Source organism: Asparagus officinalis, chromosome 5 (assembly GCF_001876935.1).
Source record: "Asparagus officinalis chromosome 5, Aspof.V1, whole genome shotgun sequence".
In the NCBI taxonomy this organism is placed as follows: Eukaryota; Viridiplantae; Streptophyta; class Magnoliopsida; order Asparagales; family Asparagaceae; genus Asparagus; species Asparagus officinalis.
Window position 1 is genome coordinate 31,408,876 of NC_033798.1, and position 10,163 is coordinate 31,419,038.

A 10,163-nucleotide genomic window follows, 5' to 3' on the forward strand; every position below is an offset into this window, starting at 1 on the left:
CAAAAGAGTAAAAAAGCAAAACGCCTGGTTGCCCCTTTATACCGTTGATCTTCCCATTCTGCCCCCTCATTCTTTTTCGCGCCATGTCCTCTCTTTCAAACCACTACTCCTCCCTCCTAAAACTCTGCTCTAACCCCAATAACCAAACCCAACTCAAAAAACTCCATTGCCTCATCCTCAAATCCTTCTATTTACTCCAAGACACTTTTCTATTGAACAATCTCATTTCTTCCTACTCTAATTCCAATCTCCTCAAATATGCCCGCAACGTGTTCGATCAAATTCCCCATCCAAACCTCTTCTCTTACAATGCCATCCTCTCCGCCTACTCCAAGTCTGGCGGTCTCTCTCAGATGAAGCGAATCTTTGATTTGATGCCATCAAAGGACGGCATCTCTTGGAACGCTGTTATCTCGGGCTATGCCGCCTACAACTCTCCGCATAATGCGGTCCAAACCTACCGCCTTATGTTGAGGAATGGAAACGTGGGTCCCAACCGTATCACTTTCTCGACCATGTTGATCCTCTCGTCTGCTCGGTGCTCTCCTGCCTTTGGCCGCCAGGTCCACTGCCAGATTATCAAGTACGGGTTTCAGTCACACATGTTCGTGGGTAGCCCTTTGGTGGATATGTACTCGAAAGCGTCGCTCATTGACGATGCAAAGAAGGTTTTCGATGGGATAGAAGAGAAGAATGTTGTTGTTCACAATACTATGTTGACGGGTTTTCTGAGATGCGGCATGGTTGAGGACTCGAGGAGGTTGTTTGAAGAAATGAGGGAACGGGATTCGATTTCTTGGACCACGATGGTTACTGGTCTTACCCAGAATGGGCTAGAAGCGCAAGCACTGGGATTTTTTAAAGAGATGAGAGAGGCTGGAGTTAGTATCGATCAGTACACTTTTGGGAGCGTGTTAACTGCTTGTGGTGGGATTTCGGCATTGAAAGAGGGAAAACAGATACATGCATATATAATTAGGACATGTTATGAAGGAAATATTTTTGTGGGAAGTGCTCTCGTTGATATGTACTCAAAATGTAGGAGTATAAAATCTGCAGAATTTGTGTTTAGGAAAATGTCGTTCAAGAATATTGTGTCATGGACGGCGATGATCGTTGGTTATGGGCAGAATGGATTCAGTGAAGAAGCAATGAGAGCTTTTATCGAGATGGAGAGGGATGGAACTGAGCCAGATGATTATACTCTCGGGAGTGTGATCAGTTCTTGTGCAAATATAGCAAGTCTCGAAGAGGGGGCACAGTTTCACTGCAGGGCAATAGTTTCAGGCCTGCTTTCATATCTTACAGTGTCAAATGCAATTGTAACCTTATATGGTAAGTGTGGATGCATCGAGGAATCTCATCAGTTGTTTGATGAGATGAAAATCAAAGACCAAGTCTCATGGACCGCGCTAGTTTCAGGGTACGCCCAGTTTGGTAAAGCCAAAGAAACAATTGAATTATTTGAAATGATGCTGGCAAAAGGAGTAAAGCCTGATGGAGTAACATTCATCGGTGTTCTGTCTGCTTGTAGTAGGGCCGGGCTAGTAGAAAAGGGAAAAAACTATTTCGATTCTATGATAAATGATCATAAGATTGTTCCTTTAGCTGATCATTATACTTGTATGATCGATGTTTTTGGGCGAGCTGGAAGATTACAAGAAGCCAAGGATTTTATAAATCAAATGCCTTGTAGCCCTGATGCAATCGGTTGGGCTACGCTCTTGAGTTCTTGTAGAGTTCATAATGATATAGATATTGGTAAATGGGCTGCTGAGTCTCTTCTTGAGCTTGAACCCGAGAATCCAGCGAGCTACGTATTGCTATCAAGTATGTATGCAGCTCGACAAAATTGGGATGAGGTAGCGAAATTGAGAAAGCGAATGAGAGAGAAGGGAGTAAGAAAGGAGCCAGGATGTAGTTGGATCAAGTACAAGAACAAAGTTCACATTTTCTCAGCAGATGATCAAACCCATCCTGATTCTGACAAGATTTATGCTGAACTAGAGAGACTCAGTGATAAGATGGAGGGATTAGGGTACAAGCCTGATACGACTTTAATTCTTCATGACGTAGCTGAGGCTGAGAAGAGGCAAATGCTTAGTCATCATAGCGAGAAGCTTGCAATTGCCTTTGGATTGCTTTATATACCAGAAGGATTGCCGATAAGAGTGGTTAAAAATTTAAGGGTTTGTGGGGATTGTCACAATTCTTTCAAATTTATTTCGAAGATAGTTGGCCGAGAAATTCTTGTTCGAGATGCCGTGCGATTTCATAAGTTTAGTGCGGGAGTTTGTTCTTGTGGAGATTTCTGGTGATTGAGAATCTCTTCTGAGGGTCGCCAGTATTTTCCAGGACAAACTTAAATTCTTTGATGCGATAATGGATCTTTATAATTTGCTCGATCTTGTTCTAACTCAGAGGTACTTTTCTTTCCTCTTCCTTGTTACTGTGTACCCAGATATGTATACCTTGAATTTTGCTCGATACTCATTCTACACAGTGTAGTTGCAACCTGGTTCTGTGATTAAATGTTTTACAGAGAAAGTTTCTTCGTTCTGTCTTTAATTCTAAGATACTAGCTAATATATTAATCTATTGCTAAGTCTTTCATGTTGTGAAGCTGAAATGTTTTGTTTTTTATTTACATTTGATGTTTGAACCATTACTTTAGTAATTGAAAGAAAATTGTGTGGTAAATTTCAGACATATCTGTAATGCTTTTACTGTTAGTGAATTATTTCAGTTAAGATAATTGTCTACAGTTGGCTGAAACATCTTTTTGTTGATCTGAAACCAATGTTTTTTGGATACTTTCTGGATAATTAGAGAAAGAAATAAGAGGAAAAGAAAGTTTCTCGAAACTCATATAGAAAGTTGATGAGAGGTTGACTAAAAGATGTTGCAGGTCTAGGAAAAGAAAGTATACCAATCAATAATAACAATGTAATTCCCAAAGATAAGTCAATGTTGATTTCCTCAAGAAGAGAAGTTTTAAAGCAGTATATAGTATCATACTAATTGAATATGAAAACCCTAATTGTATTATGAAGTTTCTTGAGCTTATATAGGCCCCTACAAAACACAACTTACAAATAAGTCCTTATATATTACTAATATGTCAACACTCCTCAAGATGGGTGAAAGATATCCACTAAGCCCATCTTGTCACATCCTCTAACCATATCTACTGAGCTAAGTCCCTTAGTCAGTGAGCTTATATAGGCCCCTACAAAACACAACTTACAAATAAGTCCTTATATATTACTAATATGTCAACAATACTGAATGAAAATGAGAATGGTTCCTATTTACTAACATTCTAACACCCTGCTGATGTTCTAACAAGCATCTCAAAAGCACTCCACAAACAACATGCAAACTTCAACGACACCAAACTCAACTTCAAGATTTTGATTCTTCATGGCTTGAACCATCACTCTGCAGAGAGAAAAAGCAACCAGCAAGCATTAGGAAATTAGAAGTTACTGGCTTGATAAATAATCTAAAAATATAAATAAGGACTTAAGGTAAAGTGTTCATTTAAATATTTAGGTAGAGTCAATTTATCTGATGTTTTTCCCAAGGAAATGCTCATCCAGGATAGAGGTAGAATTGGGAGGGAAATAACGTTCAGTAAAATGGAAACTTTTCTTTTAGGAAATAAGAGGGAATTTTTTTTACCAGGACATCCACAGAAGTAAATGGCAGAACATGATATATTATTTAATATTAACCAAATGCCCATTTTATGTCATGATGATCAACTCTTTTAACCTTTCCATCTGATGAATGGAATATACATAGTGTGTCAGCCTAGAAACACTTATCTGCATACTTTAACATGTATATATGGTTCGTGTAGTTCCATAGATCGTTATAAGTAGAAGATATGTGACATTGTTATTGTTGAATATGCATGCAATTCAATTCCCAAAAGACCAAGGATCATGTCGAGCTAGGGCAGATGGCTGTATTTTCCTTATTGGCTTCAATATAACTCCGCGCAACTACAACTCTTCAATAACCATGCAAGGAATTGGCTTCAGAAGTATTCTATTGTTCCATATTTACCCCCCTTTTATATTGGCAGCCTTATATAATCATAATAAATATCAGGAAAAGTATGGTTTGTACCTGTATCCGTCGGCAAATATCCAAAACTTCAGCAATAGGTGCCCAATCCCCAAAATTCCTTTCAACAAACTGGTATGCAATGCCTCTTTTCCCATTTCCAATTATAAATAGGCCCCCTTTAATTTCACCTTCGCCCCGAAAGTTCCGCTCTAATCCAATTGCCTTTGCTCGCTTATAGTTCGCAATAGCACGAGAATTAAGAAGGAACCCAGTAATAAACTTGTCCTTGAGCAAGACTCCACCCCCAAGAGCTTTGAAGAAATCCTTTCCTCGATCAAGAATCACAATCCCTCCCCAATATCGTGGCCAAAATTCTTTAATCTGAATCGTCAGAACAAACATCTCTTATTTTCAAGAAACTACAAAACAAGAGCATGAAGTCATCTAGTAGATATCACCTCAGATTCAATTTTCTCATGCAAGGCTGCGACAAGTTGAACCCCCATCGCGTCAAATATTGGTTTTCTTGAATAGAGTTGATGTGCCTCTGCTCTACACATGATACACCTGTACCAAAAAAAGTTAAATACACAGAGAAACTTGTTGATAACATGGAAATAATAAGGTTAAATTTCAGATAGAACTCTTGTGGTGTGCTGTTTTGAACCTATCACCCCTCTAGTTCTATTTTATAGACCCCTTGAGCGAATACTTTTTACTCTTTTACCCTCAGAAAAAGAGAAAATTGTTTTTTAATGACAAATAGACCCCCTACAGTAAACTTGCAAATAAAAATTTCACTTGAGGGGTCTATTTGCAAAAATAAAACTAGAGGGTAGTAATCCGCAACTAACCGACATAATAATATTAGCTATGAATTTCCAGTATCAGTTACCCAGGTCGTCGAATACATAATATGATAGCTGGTTTATCATGCCATAGCTCTGAAGCCTTCATAGGTGGAGCTTCTGTAGTTAGCAACCGTTGCATGCCAACTTTATACTCTGGAGTGAGCTTTTGGATCGATATGTTCTCTATCAAAGAATACGGAGCTACATCATCTACTACTGGCGGTGGTTGAATACAACCGCATAGCCTAGCATCAGCTGGCTCGCAGGCAACAATTCCCTTGAAGACATAACCGTCATTGAGCTTAAAGTCTATTGCAGATTGCTCTATGGACGGTTCAAAAACTGAACTTCCCCTGTCGGAAGTCCTGACGTTTAGCTGTCTCTTTGTACTGCTGCTTATACTGTAAGGACTCATGCTTCTTTCCCTTGCAGGTGTAAGATAAGGAGGCATTGAAATTCTACAAGCGCTTGTTCTGTCGATAAAACGTGCAATATGGCCTCTCTTCATACCGAACTGGGAAGAAAGGACCGCAATGTTTGTATTCAGAAGCTCAACCAATGATTTCTCAGATGCCTCTAGCCGATCAGCGTAAATCATCAAGGATCGATCGTGCAGGTATGATCTGATCTCTAGTGCATCCTACACATAAACCATAATAATAAGTTGATTTATCTTTGTAAAATTGAGACTTTTCTATAGTTTCAACGAGATTAAATTATTGAACTTCCTAGTAATATATTCCAGTTCAGAAAGTGATAATCAACTAAAAATAAATTAAATCTAAGAAAAGGATGAAACCTGTCAATGTTATCACTTGTCAGCTAGAATAAAGGGGAAATTTGCAAGGCATGTCAGAATCTCATAGTGAAGAAAAAGGTTAATTTCACAAAACCCCTTGAACTTTAGGGTTTTTTTCACATAACCCCCATGAACTTCGTTTATTTCACATAACACCCTTGATCTTTGGGTGTCCCACAAACCCCTGAACTTTGACCTTTTCTCACTAGAACTCCCAGCATGTAATTTACAGATAAGTAAAAATTCCTTGAGAGAAAAAACCCTAAAATTTAGGGGAGGGGTTATGTTCCTAAAAATGACAAATGAAAAAATTTGAAATTTTTCTCTAAAGAAAATTTTACTTGTTGTAAATTGTAAGTAGGGGGGTCAGGTGAGAAAAGGACAAAGTTGAAGGGGGTTTTGTGAGACTTCTCAAAGTTGAGGGGGTTAAGTGAGATAAACAAAGTTCAGATGGATTATGTGAAACACCCCAAAGTTTAGGGGGGTTATATGAAATTAACCCTAAAGAAAACTCATCTCTTTAGAGGCTATGTGAGTAAATTGTACTTTGATATTGTTACTTAGCTGTGTACTCTAAATATTAACTTCTATCCTGCTCAGGGCCGGCCCTGGGGTAAGCCCACCAAGCCCCGGGGCTGGGGCAACCCAGGGCTGGGGGGAAACCATCGCGATTACATCCTTCACCCCTCAAACCGTAATAATTTTCGAAGTGGACTTTGTAAGAGGACTTTTATGCAAAAATTATTAGGGGTTCTATTAGTAAAAACTCTTATTAATACCCAAAGCCCTACCCAACTCCTCCTTTATTTCCGTCAGCCTCCTCTCCTCCTTCTCGTCTCTGTTCCGCCACTCACAAAAAAAAGAAAAAAAAACGGAGAGAATCTAAATTGGACGGAGACACCGCTCTATTCTGCCGTCTCTGTTCTATCAGCCTCCAACTCCTCCTTCCCGTCTCTACTCCCATCCTTCGAACCACCTCGCTGACTCCTCCTCCGACAGTCCGATCCAGTCACCCAAAATACGGAGAGAATTTGAATCGATTTATCGACACCGACGGCCGATCGGTCCATCAAAGAAACACAATCAGTTAATTTTTTTAAATAAATAATTTTAGGGTTTTTTTGGACGGAAATTTGGGGTTTTGATGTTTTATAATGAAATTAAGATTTCTAATTTTGAATCTTAGCTGAATATTAGTTGTTGAATTAGGGGTTATGATGTTTGGATGGTTTCGTCTAGGTTTTTGTTTTGAAACTGGAAATTAGATTTGATTTAGCTATTTGGGTGGCACAGTTATGCCTTCTGACTAGTTTCTCACAGTCTCTATAAGTTTAAAAGAATTTTATCAAAGTTGAAAGATAGAAAGAGGAAATAATATTTACTTGTTAAAAAGTTCATCTCCCTTCTAGTCATCTAAAACTCGAAAATCCTAATGGACGAAAATCTGATATATTTCTATTTGGTTTTAATTATAATTTCAATTTAACTTTGATTTGATGACATTCATATTATTGGATTGCTATCTAGATTAATTATTTGATTGTTTTAATAATAATGATATTGCTAAGTCTTCGTTCCGGCATCAGTTTAGTTGATTGTTGTGATTTCATATATGTTATCTTCGCACTACCATGTCACAAGATTGATTGAATGGATGGCAATGATATCAATTGAAAATGAATACTTCGAGAAACTCGAGTATGATGACTTAATTGAAGAATTCACTTCAAAAAATCCAAGGAGAAGTGTTTTTTTTTGAATTAAATTGTAGCACAAATGTAATTTTTTCTTATATGAATATTGATTTTGCAAGAAAATATTATCAGTTTGAGCCCAATATAGAACGTTAAATGGTATTATATGTATGCATTTTTATCGTTGTTGTTCGTACCAAATTTTTAATATATGGGGCAACCAAAATTGGATTGGGTTAGGGCAACCCAAACCTCGAGGCCGGTCCTGATCCTGCTGAGTAACAAAAGTAAGTAACCAGCTTCCTCTCTCATCTTTTAAGCAATTCCATCGATCACTGGTCAGTTTAACTTCTCTGACATTTGTTTTGTACTTTATTGAGGAATTCATGTTTGACTTGCTTCTTCATTTAAAATTAATCCCTATGTCCTTTAATGTTGACATTGTTATGGCTGATGTCTTCTTTTTAGGATTAGTTGCATGTAGACCCTCTTAAGTATCACATTTTGAAACTTGTTACCCCGATTTCGGCAGATAGCCTTATTGGTGAAAATTTTCTGGCTCTTTTACCGGGGTGAAATTTCGGTAGATATTAATTACGCTTGGGTGAAAGTAGTGAGTCCATATGAGGATATAAGGGTCAACAAGAAATTCATCCATGGGGTCTATCTGCCGAAAATCAAATGACAAAGGTCATAAGTTTCGAAGTGTGGTACTATAGAGGGTCAGCCTACGTTTCATGACCACCCTTTGTCAATTTTATGATGGCCCTTTGGCATCAACATCTAATCTGGCTATGTTTATCTTGCACGCCAGGCCCACCTAGCTATCAATTGCTATCAGCATTCAACAGCTTGTTTCATATCCTGTCACTAACTATGTACTTAGAGCTTAAATGCAAATTGTGTAGGGTTAACACCTTATGAACTAGTCAATACCTCATTTACCCCATCCTGCTTCAAGTGTAATCAACACTTCTTTTTCTAACTGATACGTTGACCTTCCTATAATTATTATTGATGCATTCCATCCTTCAGGATATTGTCCTTGACATAAGAGAAGCTTAAAATAAAGCTGGTTACAATAGTAAAAAAGAACTCATGGGTAAATGGAGAGAGGGTTTGACAAAGATACAATATGAAGCGCTTGTCATCCTAACTTATGGATATATCTTTGTCTGATTCGTGCAGTACGATTGAAGGGTTGCAAAATGTTTGGTAGCCGATGTAGGAGCTTGCCTGAAAACTACAAGCAATAGAATGACTAAATTACAGAAATCTAAAGCAAAATGAACAATATAGTTCCTTTGCTACATCAAAGCTCCTGAGAATTCGCGGGTAAGGATAGACCGTTTTGCAATCTTGGCAGAAAGAGTAGAGACTGAAACTAGTGAATAATTAAAGCCGCTTCTATCATGGCTCTATGAGATCAAACAAATATCAAAAGGAGAGACAAAACAACCGAATTCTGGAAGTCTTGAGAGTAATCGATCCTAATATGAGTATGGAAAGAATAAAATTCTGGTAATCCGTGTAAATAATTTTACATATACCTTCTGCTGCCGTGTCAATTTCATTGAATCCATGTCTTCTGAATTCATCATCTTCACAGTTGGAACATCATCCCAACCTCCTTCCACAAGCTTTGGCACAAGCCCTCTTAAAGCTCCATCTCCGAGAAACTCCTCCATCGAGAAAGATGCCATTCTTTCTCCTTGAAGCAGGAATTCGCCGTTAGGGTTTCGTTAGAGGTTAGGTATCTCATGTAATATCAGAAACTGGCAGGCCTGGAGCTATTGGAACGAAGCTGACAACAGGTATATAGAGTTTAGCAGATAGTGATGACTTATGCTTGAAAACATTTTTTTTTTTGTCTGTTAATTAGAATAGTACACCAAAAACCGGAATCATAAGATAACTGAGTCCTTCAAACTTTTGACATATGTGGCCATTTCATTCAGCCGAATAACCATTTTTTTTTTTAAAGAAACATACACCAAACAAAAAATTTACCAGATTGGTATCAATCACATAGCAGAATCATAAGGAATGGTAAGAGTTTTGAAGAGATGGAGACAACAGGGAAAGAAAATATGTGGGGCACTCAATTACAAAAAAATACGAAAACTATGTTGCGTGATTATATATTTCTTTTACAATTTGGCATTAGATAATTCGCTTATGATGGTGAAAGGCGGCTAAAAAGAAAATCTTTTTTTTTCCATGAAGGAGATAAGAAAAGAAAGGTTTGAGTTACTTTAGGTTTGGAGCAGTTGAGAATTGAGAATGGCAATCCTTTAGAAGTTATGTAGGCCACTTTTGAGCAAGTCAAATTAGTTGTCTGGGGCCTGGCCAATAAATAATAATCTGCACTGGCAGAAATAAGCTTTTCACTGTCATGAGTAGGAACTATTATTCTTATAAATAGTAATAACTAGACTATACTTTTGAAACTACATCACCACAACTACACGTGTGTGATTGTGTAGAAATAGTTTGAATAAGTGAGTTTAGTGAGAATTATCCACATCATATTGGTTCGAAGAGAATTTTGTGGGTGTATCGATAAATTTTTCCCAATACATTGCTAAAATTTTGATATATTAAAAGGAGACAAAAGAGGAAGGAAATATGACTCCATATCTCTAGGGGAGGAGGGGAGAGAGAGGGAGGGAGATCTTGGAAAAACCCATAATTGAGAGTTCTTATTGTCCAAATTCACATTTTGATGGTCAATTGGTATTA

The 10,163-nt window shown here is 37.8% G+C and overlaps 2 protein-coding genes across 3 annotated transcripts in view; one reads left to right on the top strand and one right to left on the bottom strand.

The window, feature by feature from the left end:
* LOC109842896 (putative pentatricopeptide repeat-containing protein At1g68930) overlaps positions 1-5,446 on the top strand; it is a 14,812-nt gene extending 9,366 nt beyond the window's left edge. Inside the window, exons 2-3 of one of the 2 annotated variants that reach the window (XM_020411805.1) lie at positions 2,038-2,423; positions 5,361-5,446. In XM_020411805.1, coding sequence (XP_020267394.1) covers positions 2,038-2,318 — 281 coding nt within the window. In that variant the 3' untranslated portion in view covers positions 2,319-2,423; positions 5,361-5,446. Of the gene's footprint in view, positions 1-13; positions 2,424-5,360 lie in introns of those variants that run through there. The other variant, XM_020411804.1, reaches the window with a different exon arrangement.
* LOC109842898 lies at positions 3,244-9,529 on the bottom strand. The gene is made up of 6 exons (XM_020411806.1): positions 9,432-9,529; positions 8,972-9,225; positions 4,973-5,568; positions 4,536-4,644; positions 4,138-4,458; positions 3,244-3,441 (listed from the first exon to the last, which is right to left on the bottom strand). Exons 2-6 carry the CDS (start codon positions 9,122-9,124, stop codon positions 3,406-3,408), a joined length of 1,215 nt encoding a protein of 404 aa, XP_020267395.1. The 5' UTR covers positions 9,125-9,225; positions 9,432-9,529; the 3' UTR covers positions 3,244-3,405.

Bases quoted from the DNA above. Each gene is read 5' to 3' on its own strand.
- LOC109842898 (XM_020411806.1), bottom strand. From the start codon at position 9,124: ATGGCATCTTTCTCGATGGAGGAGTTTCTCGGAGATGGAGCTTTAAGA. The intron at 5,569-8,971 runs GTATATGTAAAA...GTTTATGTGTAG, and splicing joins AATTGACACGGCAGCAGAAG to GATGCACTAGAGATCAGATC. The intron at 4,645-4,972 runs GTAACTGATACT...TTTTTGGTACAG, and splicing joins TTATGTATTCGACGACCTGG to GTGTATCATGTGTAGAGCAG.